This window comes from Xiphophorus maculatus, chromosome 24 (genome assembly GCF_002775205.1).
Source record: "Xiphophorus maculatus strain JP 163 A chromosome 24, X_maculatus-5.0-male, whole genome shotgun sequence".
Lineage (NCBI taxonomy): Eukaryota > Metazoa > Chordata > Actinopteri > Cyprinodontiformes > Poeciliidae > Xiphophorus > Xiphophorus maculatus.
This window is the reverse complement of record NC_036466.1, coordinates 6,598,134-6,615,654: the sequence shown is the minus strand read 5'-3', so window position 1 is coordinate 6,615,654 and position 17,521 is coordinate 6,598,134. Positions and strand designations below refer to the sequence as shown.

The window sequence follows — 17,521 nt, the reverse complement described above, 5'->3', positions numbered from 1 at the left end:
TGGATGCAAGGTGCTTTATGTGAGCACCTTTCATTAACATCTGCAAACTCCAGGGAAGGAAGAAAGGGAAACAAAAAAGAGAGGAAGGAAAGAAGGAACAAGAGAAATATAACAAAATGCTAAAACACAAATTTTACCAACTGTTTTTGTCTAGTTTCTAGAACAAATATGTCTAGGTAGGAGTAAAAGGAGTTGGATGGAAGGAAAGACAAAACTTTTAGATGATGGGGTTGTCTGCAAGAGTGGAAAAACAAGCATCCAATAACGTTTTTTGGATCCATCCTCTGTTCTGGATCCAAATGGATCCAGAGCTAAAATATCCTAAAATCAATTTTCAGATTTCTTTTTTCCTGGGTGATGTTTACCTTGCATCAATTTTCATGAAAGTGAAACGACGAATGTCTGAGTTACACAAACGTGACAAAAGATGGAAAGAAAAAACACAACAGAAGAAACAAATGATTCCAAATGTGAGATTTTTCTGTCATTTTGTAAGTCTGAGTCACAGAGTGTCACGAAATTGTTAGATATTTAGTTTTCAGTTGCCTTTCTTTGTATCCTGCAGGTTTGGTAAGAAGAAGGAGGACAAGAGCAAAGATCCGGCAAAGGGATCCAAGAACCGACTGGAAGCGCTGAGTGAAGAGGAACTGGACAGGATCCCTGACAGCAGAGAGAGGTAGGACACTCTCACACACTGTGTGTGTGTTGGGTTAAAACACCTTTACAGACAGGAAGTTTCTGAGCTCTGAAGCTCTCTGATTACTTCATGAGTTTTGAGCTGTGTCGCTCCTCTTCTTCACTTCATCACCTGTAAGAGAGTTTAATTCTCTGGCCGTGCGTCGTGTTTACCTCTCTGATAGCAACGAGCCCCGTTATGCCGACGCCCGCTCTGGGTACACAACCCCTGACCAGGCCTCGCTGCCCAGCATGGAGGACGACGACAGCGACCCCAACTACGCCCGCATCAACGACTTCCGCCAGCCGCCCTCACCGCTGTCGCTGAGCCGCACGCCTTCCCCAGCGATACCACGAGGGGGGCCGACCCAACCTCAGGCCTCGTTTGAGGACATCAACGGACTCTACGCCAAAGTGAACAAATCCAGACCGCCGCAGCAGCAGCAGCAGCAGCAGCAGCAGCAGGCCCCTCCAGACAGGTGAGAGTTCATCGTTTTACCTACAGAGAGCGTGTTGTGCAGTTTTTCCTGCTGTTATTGTACAGTGTTGCTTTTGCACATCCTCTGCGTAAGAGCGAAAACAAAAGGTCACATTCCTACATGCGCTGTATGCTGAGCCGGATGAATGTATAAAACATGAGGCCAGCACACTTTCACAGCAATGCAAGGCATGGATTTATGCAAACTTCAAAGATATATTGTCAAAAATGAGGTATTCTTTCTGGAGAATGACTGAAAACTTTACTTAAAAAAAAAAACATAAAAGTGAACAGATATGGACATAAAAATGTAAGTTCAGTACAAAGTGTAAAATAATTCATTTTTACAGTCCAGATCCTTCATTATTTATTTTAGTTGTTACATGAACTATTCATATTTATTATTGAGTGAAAGAAAGGAAAATAATACACAATCACATATTACCAGAATGAAAACGCAAAATAGTAGAATGAAGTAATAACTTACTGACAACTGGCACAAAAAAAAAATAAAATCAGGGTGGTTGACCACCTTGTGAAGTTATACGTTAGCGTTCTTTTTATGAATAAGACATATTTAACCTTGGAACACATCAGCATCAAATTATTATCAGTAGCAAGACTTTGAAACAATTGTGTAAATTACTGTGTCTATTTCGAAGAAAGAATCACAGACTAGACGAGCTGGTTGCCATGGAGTACAAGAAGCTGAGCATCCTGGTGATTTATGAATATTAAATCCACTGTTCAGACATTGCTTTTTTTATACTTTTACCCAAATTTCAGCTTAAATAGCCCCGTGTTGCGATGTCAGAAAGGAACAGTGGGATGTTTCAAAGTAATTTAATGATAAAATCAATTGATTTGAGGAAAAAAACCTATTATATAGTGAAATATTGGATGTCACAGGACTTCATTTTACGTCTAACAAAGGTTTCAGACTTGCAGACACGCTGCTTATTACTTCTGAGGGTTTTGAAACCTTAACTCGCAGCTACTCTTGTATGTGAGCGAGGAAAAAGACGAGAAAGCCCACCGAGGATTCTAATGCAAATTCATAATTTCCTGTGTGAAATAATACAGGCCACATTAAAACTTCCCTCAACTTAAACTCCCTGACAGAAATGACTATTGACTTGCAAATCAAACGCTAAGCCCCAGACGCCCGATCTCATCCAGAAATAGACGATTCAGAAAAAGAGGGAGAGAGAGAGAGACAGGGCCGGGCGCGGGGAGGAGACAGATGGGAATGGAAAGAAGCAACAGACGGAGGGAAAGAGAGACAAGAGAAAGCTGGAGGAAAGACGAAGAGGACGCAAGATGCGATGCAGAGTAGATTCAGGAGAGAAAGAAGAAGTGACAGAGGAGTAGATGCAGATAAAGAGGAGGGGGGATAATTAGCCACAGTCTAGCAGCCTGACAGATCTGTTAAACCACTTTAGCTCTCATCCACTACTGCTGGCTACTTCATTACCAGCCTGTTTTCTCCCCGTCCTCCATTCCTCCCTCGTACTCGCTCCGTTTCTGCGGATGTGTCACCTCTCTGGTTCTCCCCCTCGTCATTGAAACAGGGCGGCTTCAAGCATCAGCATGATGGATGACAAACACTCTTTAGCTTGTTAACTCCACACGTATCAGCATCTCTAGAGAAAGAGATCTTTAATATTAAATTAAAAGACGGTGACTCCGCGCAGGTTTTCTGAAAGTAAAACCAAATTGTGGTGAACAAAGGAGGGGTTTAGCCGTTTTGACGTGGCATTCAAGAATAAAGACGATAATTGTGGTGTTGCAAAATTATGCAAAGGACTTGAAATGACACCAAACATGAAAACTGAGCTGCATCTTTTCCTCACTGGAGGACCTGAAGATAAAAGTGCAAACTAAAAGTTTTGGGAAGGAAACATTTCATTTGTATCACTTTCTGATTTTATTCATAGGAAATATTGAGTGGTAAACATTGTTCAATCACTATAAAGTGAAGCATAATTTTATCCGTCACATTTACCCATGAGTGTGTTAGATTGGCAGCTTTCTCTTTGATATTCATGGAGTCATTTTTAATGAGAGATGCATAAAAATTCATTCATAATTCTGTATTTAAATGAAAGGTTTGCCAAAATTATCATATAAGGGTAAGTTGTCTCTGATGTCAGGTATAAAAAGACTTTTACAAATGTATTTCTACCATTTATTACTTTTAAAACAATGTTTTTCTTCTTTTGATTTTAAAACATATGTACAGTTGAGACGTATTCCCATCTAAAAAAGTGTTTTTTGTAAAGAGCCAAATCTGCTCATTAAGAGGGACAATAATCCAAAGTGCAGCTCCTCTGAATGGGTTAAAAAAAAAATGAAATCCAAGCTTAGGAGTGGCCTAGTCAAATTCCTGGCTTCAATCAGATTCAGATGTTGAGAGGTGACCTTAAACAAGAGTCTCTTAAAGTGTCATAAATCCCTTAAAGCACCCAATAAGTCACACAGTCAGAAATAGACGCTGCCACCAACATGTACTATATTGGGTAAGAAGCCTAGCGTAGCCTAGCAACAATGCTGTGTGCGGTCTGCCGTTTTTAACCACTGCAGGACAAATTACAGCTTGCCGCTGATGTACTGTAAATTTATGCAAGCCTTTTACATCTCTGGTTGACCTTATGGTCCACCAATAGTCTGCTGCAGGCGAGCTTTTCCTTTCACATCTTACAGTTTTAATGATATAGTTGCAAATGTGCTCATTAAACATGTAGAAGATGGCCGACGAACGCAGCCCATCTTTGTTGCTAAATGTGCCTCTGCATCAGTGCGCTGATTGCCTTTGCCTGCAAAGTTTGACTAACTGAAACATGTTGGCGCCCCCCTCACTCCCCACCCTCTTCCCTCTCAACAGTAGTGGACTCGCAGCTCTGTCTCCCTAATTTACTGTCAGACATTTTCATTAGGCCCTCAATGGCAGGTGTGTACGCTGATGAGCGTCACATTTGATTAGAGCTTTGCTAGAGGCTGACCTGTGGAGAAAAAAGGTTGGCTATGCTTGTCAAATTTTATTAGCCAGAAGGCAGTCTTTGTAGCTGGAGCGAGCGAAAAAACGGGGAGACGAGATGAAAGGGAAGCGAGAGAGCGGGAGGTTAGAGTGCAGAGATGTGAAGGCACGTGAAAGATGTGTTGTTAAAGCCAGAGAAAAGGAAGCCCAGGGTTAGCTTGTCGGCTACATAAGTGACACATCTGGGAGCGCGTTTCCGCATTTCCGCCATGGTTCAAGCGCTGGCAGCAGGATTACATGCCTCTAAGTTTACCTGACACCGCCAGGAAGTAGGCATCTTAAATCACTTTGGACAGGTGTGACTAATTACTGAAATATTATCAGACAATGCTACACAATCCATGAGATGCTGATTTGTGTGATTTCACAGATCTTTAGGAAAAAGGTTCACTGGCATCTAGACGGTAGCTAAAATATGTTAGCAAAATATATTGTTGTTTCCTGCCAGGTCGCCTCAGCCTGAGGACGAGCTGAAATGAAACGCTCACTTTAGAGCAAGACGTCATCAGTAATGGATGCACATTAAGCTCCGCTCTCCTTTTTACTTGCGTTCTCTCGTTTCAGCTTGCGGGATTTACAGAGTTTGAAAGTGTTTTTTTTTTTCAAAAACACATGTTTTATATGGTTTCAGACGCTTCTGGTCATGTTTTCTGGAAATAGTTGGGTAGTGTGAAGTGATTACTTGAATTTCTGGAGTTGGAACATTTGCATGCAGCTGTTGCTTCAGTCGTTCAAATCAGCTTATTTTTTTTTTACTTTTTCTCACTTAACTATTATGACCTGCAGTTCTGCTGACATCCACAGGGATTTATAAACAAAGATGACTGATGAGGAGCTTTGGTTGCTGTCTACATTGATTTTAGACTTTATTCTCTGTTGTTATATACCTTAAAGAATTAGTGAAGTATCATTTTTGGTTTAGTTGGATAATCAACTAGATTCTATAAGGCCTTGAAACCTAGCGGCAGAAGCGGTATCATCATAAACAGGCATCCTTTGTTTTACCAGACAATCCAAGAGTGTTTTTGCTGAAAAATTCCAAATTTAGCCTCATCAGACCAAAGCAAACAATTCCTTTTAAAGCCCCCAAAGGTTGAACAAACTCCAAATGTTTGCATTTGTGATGGTAGAACATAAGCTGGTTTTATTTTTGTGTCTTCTTTTTATTCATCCTCACTGAAAATGGTGGCAAAACACATTATATTTGTATCCCAGGAGAGCAAGAAGTCAAAAAAGTAAAGTAAAAACAAAAAAAATATTGGTTTAGTTATACTATAGAGGGATTCCAGGGTTATTCATGATAGATTTGACTAAAAACTATTATTTCTCAACATAACAGTAGAAATTAAATCTTTTTTTTTCTGGTGAAGTCATGGGAGTGCAAAAACATATTATACTTCTATTATTGATGATTTGTGTAATTATTAAGAATTCTTCCTCTTTTTGGATTTAGGCGTTAGAGTTGAAGGAAGTAAAATCTATTGTGTTTTCAAAAGGTTTGTATGAACCAGATGAACTGTAGCCAGGGATAATGTGGACAGTTCAGCAAGGCAATCAGAACATCTTTTAAGCTTTGAGCTTCTCTGAGTCGCCGTCTGGCTCCAGTGTTGCACCAAGAAGTCAGACAAACCTCACAGTTTGATGTGAGGAAAATCCAAGCCCAAACTTTTTCCTCAAATCAGCCGGCCACAGCCTGAACAAGTCGCTAAATCAGCCAGCAGCAGCACACACTTCCTAATTAGTGTGCCCTCACACAGCCTTGCACTGCAGGATAGGAGGCTTTACTCAGACTTTCTCTCACAAAACTGTCGCTTTTATTCTCACTAGATAGTTTTGTCTTCTGGTCATTTCTAAGTTTCCTGTGTTGGTCTTTATGTTGTGTTTTTTCCCTCATACCTTCTTTTTCTCCCCATTTAATCTCAATCTATTTTCTGTGCCAGTTATTCTTCCTAGTCAGACATGTTACCTTCTCAAATAAATGATGCAAAAAGCAGTGATTGGACATAATGCTGAGTACTATGTTATTACACCTGTGGTCATTGCAGTGTGCAGTGATCAGCCTGTGGTCCTGCTTTGATCTGCTCCCAGTAAATCTCCTCCAAACTCTTGCACAGATTTTGCTTCACAAACCCGAAACCTTTCCTTCAACTAAACTTTCCAGTTAGATGTTTGGCTACATCTCTGTTAAAAGGCTGAATTTATGGCATGTAAGCAAAACAAATACATTGTGAGGGAGGAATTTTAGTATAACTTTTACTTCTTCGAATTTTTTGTAATATTCTAATTTACTATATAAGAAAAAATGTGCAGATGGGTGATTGGACACACCAGATGCACTCGTTCAGCCATCAGTGCTTCTTCGCGAACCTCAGCCACCTCCAAAATCACTCTTCACTCACGTTTTATCCAGAATCAGCCTCTGTCCTCAGCCATTAATATGATAATATTTGCCGTTGTCAGTGATGGAGGCCGGGGTGTAATGAGATAATTACAGTGTTGTTTCATTTGGAGAGCGACACGAGCGCTCAATCAAAATGGCAGACCTAATTACGAGCCCAGGGATTGGCTAATGGGATCGTTGGAAGACGGGTGGCGTCGAGAAAAAAAAAGGAAGAAAAAAACCTAGACAACTTGCATCTATGCTCTGAATCTGTTTGTTTGTGTGGAGGTGATACTGGTTGTTAAATTTAACAGATAAATGAGACGAAAACGTTGTTTTTATGTTTAGGTTTTTGTGCCTAACAAGCAGGCTGATGACCGTCAGTATGCAGCAGAAAAATCTGCACAGGAGTTTCACTGCAGCACAGAGAGTTGCCCCCTCTTGGCAGAATATCAGGGCCGAGTTTTGTGCCAGCAGATGCACACACACACACACACACACACACACAGAGAGAGAGATTTGTGCAGCATGGGAGCAACACTTGGAATCTAAACATAGTGGCTCAGAAGTTTGAGTGACTCAGCCCGTCCGTCCCCAGTGAGACAACTGGAAGACGGGCTGCATGGAGGGAGCGTACGTGCGCGCGGTGAGAAGCACGTCCTCGCCGAGTGTCCCGCATACCGAATGAGCTCATGTACAGATGCACACTTTTATACAACCTTGAGATTGTAGTCGTGCAGAAAAACACACTCGCGCAGATTTAATTAAAGACAGGGTCGCCGGAGAGACTTAAGCATGTAGGCGATGTACTTCGCTAATGAAGCTTTGCCTGCCTCAAGCCTCAGCTCTTCCTCCCCACTGGTCAATATCTGCCAGACTATTGGAAGTGAGGTTTGGTGTTTATCAGGTGGCAAAAAGCCTTCCTGATTGGTTGTTTTGGGTTTTACAAACTTTGTTCTTGATTTGGAAAGTTTGTTGTTTGGATGTTTGTTCTGATTGATTCAGTTCAAGTATTTTATTTGTTTCCAGTTATATAGAATCCAGTTTGATTCCAATATGATAGTCATATTCAGATCCAACTACAGTCAAGTTGAGTCCAATTATAATTCAATACAGTAAAATTTACTTGACTTTTTAATGCTATACTGAAACGATTGATCGCACTGATTGTGATTAATTGATTATTGAAATGCACCTCATTCATCCCCAGCTAGAAAGGACATGCAGTCCTTCATTACTGAAAACATGACACTAAATCCCTCCATCCAGTTTTTGCTTCATCCTACCAAAAATCCAAAAAAAGGTACTGGAGTATACATACTCAAAAATGATCAACTCCTAAAATAACAACATACTGAAACCATTAATTAAGCCCAAACTGTACAAGAATATAAGATTAAAAAGAAACTTTGCGAATATGTTCTTCCAAAAACTCCTCAGGTGGCATCAGTTTCATTTTCACCTGTATTAATTTCTGTAACAAAAAAAGGAATTGAATTACTTGTTTCTTTGTAAACAAATAATTTTAATATCTTAATGCATTTCTAATGTTGTTTAAAAAGGCATAAATGACAAATTTGCAGACTGCCTATTTAATCAAATGAATCACCAAAATTAAATAATCATTAGTTGCAGCCCTACTTTCTTTAGAAAAGAACACAGCACAAAAAATGTAGCGAAAGAAATGATTGCAAACAACTTTTGAGAGCAAATTATGAGTGTCAGAGTCAGCCGTCATTTTTCCACCAGTAAACCCAGATCAGAGACTGGGATTGTGTTCGCTCAGGTGTGTGCTGTTTGTCAATGGCTTTGTGTGTTCGTGTGTGTTCATTCCCACCCTGGTTTATGCTTGTACTCTGAGGTGTGTGAAGCTTATCCGGCATTAAGGTCCAGTGAGCATGATGGTGATGTTTCTCTTTAAGTTTTGTCCCCATTCTGTCCTGTTCCCATCACTACACCAGTACTTCCTGTTTTTTAGGGTTTTATGTTTTTATTTATTTATTTGTGTTAGCCTAGTCTGACTGGAGTGGTTTTAGTGTTTATTTGCTACCGTTTCTCTTCCATTTTCTCCAACGGGTTTTCTGTCAGGTGTAGAAATTTCTTTTCAGGCTGTCCTCTGAATATTCTGCCTTCTTGTGCTGTCAGCTGCAGCCAAGAAAAAGACAACTTGTCAATGTAATGAAAGTTTAAGTCTCATATGCTTCCTCTTTGACCTGTTTTTACTCTTTAACTCCAGCCTCCACAACCTCCAAGTCTTAATTAATCATCTCTTCTTGCCTAATTGTGATGTTGCCTTCTTCTCTCTTCAGCGATCAGCGGATCCAGGGATTGCGTAGGGAGTACCAGCAGGCCCGAGCCGCTCCGGGTTACGAGGAGCTGGAGGCGGCGAGACGCAGAGTTCTGGAGCATGACCCAAATCGGGTGAGTTAGCATACTATTTTTTCCTTCCTCGAGCAGCAGTGCACTAAAAACGCCAGACTGCTTGCTGCCTCTTTTAAGCTGCAGAGCTAAGTGTCCCTGAACCGTCATTGATCCAGCCTGAGGAATCATTTGATTTACTTCTTTACACTCGCAAACTCAGCATACTCAGCCTGCGAATCGATAGCCATTTATCACCCATTTTAAACAAGGGGTTTTTTTACGGTCAGCCTAAAGATGCAGAAAATCACACTTTGATCCAATCCGACGCCCTTCATCTAAACCTCAGTGATCTGCAAAGGCGTTTCTGCACAGCTGGATTCATTTATCTTTTAGTAATCCACCTGAGCACAGACAGATGCAAAGCCATGTGGGAAATATGAGATGGATTTACAGACGGTGTCGCTGATATCCAATCAGCTGACACGACCTGCCTCCAGCTGTGCTCCCCTCCTCACCTGCTGTAGTTAGTGTTTATTGAGCAATGCAGTCCTGTGAATCAGTCTTCATTAGGCCCTCCCAGGCATGGCACACTTCCTGTCGTTTAGGCCTGCAGGGCTCCTGTCACTCAGTACATAACCTCCCGTGCTCCCTGCGTTCCTTTCTCAGTTTGCCTGCGCAAAAACTTTGATGCAATTAAAGCACAGTGCGTATGCACTGCAGCTTCTGATCGAAATGTTTTTTTCCCTGTACGACGATGGGGAAAAAAAAGAGTGGTGTCCATAGTGAGAAGCCTCAGCAGGTTCCTCCCCTGAGGAGCCTGATAATGAAACACTCCTGCTGGAGTCGCACAAACCTGCTCACATTCATGGTGTGAATGGAAACAGTAAAACACTGAGGATATCTGTATATGAGGTAAACAAAAGGAAAAACATGACACCAGAAAATTTTTGTATTTACATTTTTTAATTTCCTTTAGAAAAAGAACCACAATTCTATGTAGACATTCACATGTCTACAATCTATCAAACACTCCCAAATTAGGGACGTTTTTATTAAGCAAATAGGTTAATAAAAATTGTTCACTTGTTTTAGCTAATCTATGTTGATTTCTGTGAAACAACTGCAATGAGCTACAGTTAGCATTAGCATTTATTTCGGAAATTTAAACAAAAAACTAAATAATAATCATCAATGTGGACACTAATAATTTGTGAAATAAAATAATAGTGTTTTGGTTGAAATGCACTCTTCAATTTTTCTGATCTCTACAGTGACCCTCATACTTCGTCATACATTACCTAGGTTTCCCCTCAAAACTTATTTTAAAAAAGAAATGGAGGAATATCAGCAAAGTTGAGTTGATCTGACAAAATGTGACAAATTTAGAGTTTGTTTTAAGATAAAATAGGACCAACTCTTTATTACATAGGCTATAATAGAGTGAAGCAGAGGGCAGAAGTGGGCTCATTTGTTCATACGCTGAGGGTTGTTCAGCTTCAGCTGCCGACAGAGTGGAGCTGTCGGTGTTTGATTCAGCAGGATATTACTCCACATTTGCCTATTTCCAGTCTGTGTGTGGTATGAGTGGAGCGTAAATGCAGACCACTTGAGCGAGCTGCTCGCGTCGGCCTTGTTTGATCAGGCTTTTAGCCGTCACCTTCCTCGCCACCTCCGCCACGCAGCGCTGCTCTTTTATGCCCACCTGTATCTGCAGCCTTGAAACATAAAAAAAAACAGTTTTCGCAGCTCTCCACACAAGGCCAGGAGTGCCATTCTTCCTCTCAGAGTATTTTATGTGTGTCTGAAAGGGACGGGTATGTCTACTTTGGCTCTTCTGAGCCAGAAGATAGTGCTAGCTCACTAGAATAAAGAGATAGAAACAAAAGTGGGGATGAAAGGCTGTGGGCGCTTTATGTGGGACTCTTCATTTAGCAGTCTGAGATGAGTTGGAGATCTTTGAAAGTGTCACTGTGCTCAGAAGTGACTTCATGTCCCTTTGTTTCCTCTCTCTAACCCCGGATCCTCCTATGTATCTGTCTCCACATCCGTCTCTAATTTGACCCTTCCGCCATGTTTCGCTGTCTGTGGATAGGTCATCCTTGTAATTATGCCAATCACAGAGCTGCACTCACTCTATTTTCTCTATATGCTAATGATAGACTCTGTAATGTCTTGATGGCCAATTAAGGCTTGAAAGTACATGGCAAGTTTCATCTCCTTCATTCCATGAGATGAGTTGGCTGGAACATTTTCCTGCAGACGCCCCATTTCTCAGAAGATGATGTTGTCCCAGCTTTTTCCTACAGTCGACTCTATGATTATGCAGTGGTTCCTTTGCATATTTATAAAACATGCACATTATTTTTGGATTTCACTTTAATGTTATTGTGTAACTAGAAAAGGACATTAACAATGATCAAATTAAAGGTTACCAAGATTATATTTTATGAGCTCCAAATGATTAGCAATGTTTTGTGTTTTGCTCTGGCCACTTGCCACAATAAAAGCAATATTTCTTTACTCCAACACAGCTGATTCAAATAGTCTAACACCATAAACTTCTGCAGAGGCCTGCTAAGAAACCATCATTTGATTCCGGTGTGTTGAACCTGAGGAATGACTAAAAACTGGCTCCTGAGGATGGACTTTGGAAACCTCTAGCATAGGCTTCATATTTGCTCTCTAGTTGCAGTAATTGGACAAAAAGTGACTTCATAGTGACTAAAATAAATTTCAATAAACCTGCACTAATCCTGTAGCATCCAGTTTTAAAAACTGAATGATTTGCATTGCTTTTTTCACTCCTTATGTAACAGAGTAACACATAAGACATCACCCTGAGCAATACAGCCAACAGCAGCTGCACATATGCCACCTTAAATGCCCAGAGAAGTCACTGAAACTGCACTTGCACTGACTCGTTCAGTCATTAGAAAACATGCACGCAGTGCAGCGCTCACCCAACTCCAGATACAACTCATCATCTGCTGCGCAGCTGGTTTTTTTGTACTTGTCTCTAATGTTTTGTGCACGGACATCCATCACCTTGATGATATTTTAATGTCACATCCTCGGGCTGTCTCAATCTTTCCCTCATCTCTCCCTGCACCCCCCCTCCCCCCTGTATGTCGGCCATCACTTCATAAATAAACCCCCACATCATTAAGTAAACACGCACCCGCCTGTCACCGTGATATATGGCCTACGCACACACACGTATACGGGCAGTGTGTTAAACTGTGCAGGGTGCATCATGCCCACAAGCCAAAGCCCCCCAATGATGTTTTTCTCTCTGTGCCCACAGTCCTAATGAACCCGCAGTTATTCATCTGTGACTGAAACAACTCCAGAGTGGAAATAAAAGTCAGAAATCTGGGAATTCTCTATGGTATTAGTATTGATATAGTTTGTTTACCTTTTTATCCCGGTGACAGGCCATCACTGCTTTTATCTGACAGGTTCAGGTTGACTCATAAAGGATTCAGACACTCTGGCAGGGCAGTCCTGCTGGAGGATTTGCCAGATGGTGTCTTGTGGACACATAAGTGGAAGCACAGAGGTTATACTTTAAAATAAAAACCAAATAAACTACAGGAATATTAGCGCACAGCTAACAATTATTTTAGTAATCGATTATTCGGATGAGTAAGTAGTTTAAAAACTTGGCACATTCTGCTGATTTTTTTTATTTAACCTTTTTTTTAACCATATTAGAAAAGATAAATAATTCAATTCCTTTTTTAAATAATAACAAAAGGAAAGTGTTGTACACTTGATCATTTACAGATTGACTGATTTTTGCATTATGAAAACAAGGCTTAATAGAGTTTTTCTTAATTTGTTTTACATAATTTAAACCAGTGAAGCTAAACTTATGCCACTTGAGATGCTTTTGGATTTTTTTGAGTCTCTATACTCCAGTTAACCATTAATCGATTACTAAATTAGTCTATAACTATTTCTATAATTGATTATTCGTTTCAGCTCAAAAGAATATTTAAACTTCTTTTGTTTTAACAAACATTTGAATAGAAGAACACTAACAAAACTATAAAATGGACAAACCTATTTCACTGAACTCAGCTCCATGGCTGAAGCTCTGCCTCCATAGATAAATAGCATAAACTATGGCCTCCTGCCAGAACTAACATTTCATTTAGGATGAAGCAGTAAACATCATCGTTCTGTCGATGGCTGATTGTGATGTTGGCTACGAGCCACAAAACGGTCTGACTAACCAAAACACTCTCTCGCTCACACACAGAGAATTACCCTTGAGCTTTAAACAATAATCCAAATGAGGCTTGTCATGTCTGCTTTTTATTCACACGGATGGACGTGTGCGTTATGCTGCACCTGATCCCTGTGTTGATGCAAACAGGCAGCAACCATCGGAAAAACAAGCTGGTAACATCGGTTCGGCATGGATGTTAATATTCAGTACCGATGCTAACAGATTTTCCTTTGTCTGCAGCTTGTAAGCCACATTTAGGTCGTTCCTGTGCCTCATCTCCCCTGCTGGCTTGACTGTCAGTCAAAAACACACACTGGACCGAGCACGCACACTCCTCTTTCTTTTGATAACAAAAAATGGCCTCACAGCTCTAACAAAAGCAACAAACTACTGATATTCTGCAAGTTGAAGCCAAATATTCTAATTGTCAACATTGAAATGTTTGAATATTGTTTTTATGAAGCCAAAGTTAAATATATAGAGAAGTAACAAGAACAAAATCTCATACCCATCAATTAATTGTCAACTTTCTCCAAAGAAAAGTTGCAAAATGTCAATTTTCCTCAGTGAGTGTGAGGCAGAGATGCTAGTTTGTGCATATTGAAGAAGGTGAGGAAGAGCTAGCAGCTGCTCTGGGGGTGTTTCTCTGAGGGAGGCAGCACTAATGTCATCCTAATGTTAGTGTTAATCAGGGTAGCATATGCCCCTCGTGAGCGCGCTATGCATTGAAGGATGCACCTGCAGCAGAGACGCTCGCAGTCACTCCATGTTCTATTCACTATGTCCTTTTCTCTCTCCTGGCTGAGAAAGTTAAATAAAAATCCTGCGCAGTATTTTTCTAAATAATTGTCAGTGTGCAGTCAAGTAGAAACACACAAGTGAGGTTAGTGTATAATTGAAGGCACACAAATTTAGTCCTAGTCTTGTTTATAACAAGACTTTTACGAGGTGGCACACCACAAACGCATAAAAACACATCCCAAACACAGAGCAACACACACAGTGTTGATCAAAAGGGCTTACGACCTCAGCTCTGACCAAACTGAAGCTGCTTTCAAAGTTCATTTCACTGCAGGAGGCTGCAGCCAAATGCGCGCCGACACATCACACACAGTTTTCCTTTAGAGGAAAACCTCCTAATTCACCAATTACAACCAATTCAGTCTGATTCTAGGCTCCAGATTGCTCTCGTACAGTTGAACCAGGCCCTTCTTGCACTTTCTCTTTTTCGCCCACTGGAAAAACCTGAACCCTGTTCTGATTAAAGGCTCGTTGTCCCTAGGCTGCTATTCTGGTCTATAAAATTGCACAATTCAAGCCACAAGTTAGTGTTTAGCTCATGCTTCCCAGAATAGCCCAAAGAAAACTACAGTGCGATCAGCTACGGGAACACTGGCTGGGGAAACCGTCCCTGCTAATGTAGAAAAGGAGGATAATTATGAAGTGAAAGTCTTGCTGCAGAGATTATCCCTAAACATTAGGTATTTATTCTGGTATTCAGACTTCATTTCATTCTTTCTCCATTCAGGTGTGATAATTCCTCGCTCTGCATTGCAAATGTAATTGCGTCTTGCACCAATACCTTGAAACATTCCCGAGTTAAGGCATTATCTGGAAATGATTGCTCATGAATATTCTCAAAACAAATTGATTTATTCTTAAAAGTGAGTGAAATTGCCTCGTACCATTTGGGTATTGTTTGCCGATCAAACGCCTTTAAACCCGTGCCAGTGTGCCAAGTTTCATCTGGGAGAGAAAACAGGAGCTTTTGTCAGCTGGAAATAAGTCAATTGATTCAATTCAGGACTCCTTCCACAGCCGAATAAAGAGACAAAATATGCCATAAAATGTCCCAAAGCACTCATGTAGTTTTATCTTTTTCTTTTGTAAACCTACATGCTCAATTATAAATGGACAAAAGCATCAATACTTTGGAGGAAATCAATAAAATTGCAGACAAAGGCAATGCAGACTGGCTGTAGTCTTTTTTAAACACAATTTTCAACATCTTCTTATCCAAAATTGGGGCACAAAGAGGGAAACCTGACATCCCAGAGGGTTTCTGCTTATTTTAGGGATTCCCCTGCTAGAAAGGACATGCAGTCCTTCATTACTGCAAACATGGCCCTAAATCCCTCAAACCAGTTTTTGCTTCATCCTAACAAAAATCCAAAAGAAGATGCAAATAGAAACACATGATTCTATTTGCAAAGACCCCACAAATACTCCTTGAGATCCTGTTTTTGAGCACTACTAGGTATGGATTGGTTACTGGTTCCAAGGTATAACTTGATATAAAAAAGTCCGTTTCAAAACTAAAATTATATGTTGTATTGTTCCTGCGGTATAAGCGTCACTCGTGTTGCTGCAGTATCATGACAGTGGGAATACTACGGCAACCGGAAGATGACAACTTAGGAGGAGGAACGTTGCTCTACGTAAAAAATGTGCTTACGAACAGCAGCACTTAGAGAAGGCGACATTATTTGCTAAATTCAAGGTGAAGTTTATGCTGTCTTGAAATGAATAATTATGTACCAACAATCAAGCATTAATGCTGGAGGGGATGACATTCCAGCATCGCACATGTGATCTAAACACAGCTTCTAAAGACAAAGTTGAGGGACTATATGTAGAAATTACAGTGATGGGCTAATATGACATTTTAGTTAAATTAACTCACCTATCCTAACTGTTTTTTGAGAACAGCAGAGTTTCTGTAGCAAGAGGTCAAAAGGTGAAGATCAGCTCACAATTCAGCTAATACCGGAAGCAAATCACCTATGCATTCACATCAAAATATTCAAAAGAAAATGCAAATAACACATTAGCGCTGTAATCCTAATGCCATGAAACCATTATATTTTATAATTTCCTACCCTTCCATGCCTGAGCACCACAAATGGGCTCAGAGACTCGGTGCAACCCTGGTAGAGTTCACTTGCACCAGGAACAAGCTTGGTACCAAGAGTTTGGACACACTTTCTTCAATTATACATTACATATTACAGTAGGTTTTTAGTCAAAAGCAGGTCAAAATATGACTTCTTGCACTCCTGTTAGTTAAAAACCAGCAAGAACATCCCAGTTTTACATCTCTACCAACCGCTACAAAGAGTTTTCCCACACACAGGCCTCACTTTTCTTCCTCTCCACTTTTAGCAAAGTCACAATGAGGGATTCTAACCACGGACTCCTCCTCTCTGTCCTTGCCTCTCCAGCTCAGCCCAGAGGCTTTGTATTCTCCTCCCTTGTTTTAAGTCTCTTCATTCTGATGCTGTGCAGCACCCAGCTGATTCCCTCCCCTCCTTCCACTGTTCTCCATCTGGGCCAACAGAGGCCTTCAGGGACTTATTTGGTGTCTGTCTTTATTCCCACAGCTTGTCTCTGGCCTACGGGCAAACTGCAGAGTGTGATCTTTCTGCAAGTTGATAGAAATCTCCCCATTCACCTCCTTACTCGTTCTTGTTCTCTGCTAAGATTTTGCTTTGCTACAAATGGATTCATGAGCATCTTAACCACATCTGCTTGGTATGCCTCAGTTTTTACATCAAATATAAAGAACCAGAAGCCCTGCTCATTGATCATCTCTTTGCACTTCTATAAATACTAGCTTGACCATTTTTTTAAGCAGAAAAGCCAAATGTTGCCTTTGTTTTTTCCTCAAACTGGCTTTTAAATAGAGTGACTGGAACAATAAGCATGCCTCTTTATCACACAGAGGAAAGCAATTGTTAGACAAATCTGGGATTTTCTCATCTGGCTGTGCTTCATAAAGAAAAGTGCTGCCAGCAGTGAGCTTTGAGGCAAAGAAACCTCCTGGGCCAAAAGGCTACAGGGCTGGCAAACATCTGCACGTGGCGCATCCTGCAAAAGGAAGATCCATTGTTCCAAGTTAAGATGCCAGAAGGACTTGAAGTGAGTTGTCCTTGAGGTAGAGATTTCCACTCTGTAGCCTATAATGTGAGAAAACTCAAAGTGGCAACCAAACCAAATGGGATACGGTGGCTTGTATTCAACCACCTTGAACTTTTACCCATTTTTATGTTAAAATAATAAACTTTAAAGTCTTTTATTTAGATTTTATTTGTTTACTTGTTGCAAGGGTGTTTTTCATCTACAGGCCTCGTCACAGTCAGTGGAGCTAAATACTGGGAATAAAACCAGTGAGAGGCTGCAACAATTTGAAACCAGGGCAGAGGTTCACTTTCCACTAAGCTTAGTGCTAGAAATGGCTGTCATTAGCTGCGCTCCCATTACAAATGCGTTACAAAGAACTTTAGCGATATTCCGCTAACGTTGAAAAAATGCCATTTAGCAACTGCAGTGAATCTTCTTCTTCATGGTTTCCGCCAG

General features: G+C 40.7%; 1 protein-coding gene across 2 annotated transcripts in view; it reads left to right on the top strand.

The window, feature by feature from the left end:
• LOC111607616 (partitioning defective 3 homolog B-like) overlaps positions 1-17,521 on the top strand; it is a 149,354-nt gene that overhangs the window by 106,014 nt on the left and 25,819 nt on the right. For both annotated transcript variants that reach the window (XM_023329599.1, XM_023329600.1), the window contains 3 exons: positions 566-676; positions 861-1,154; positions 8,880-8,991. In XM_023329599.1, coding sequence (XP_023185367.1) covers positions 566-676; positions 861-1,154; positions 8,880-8,991 — 517 coding nt within the window. The remainder of the gene's footprint in view (positions 1-565; positions 677-860; positions 1,155-8,879; positions 8,992-17,521) is intronic.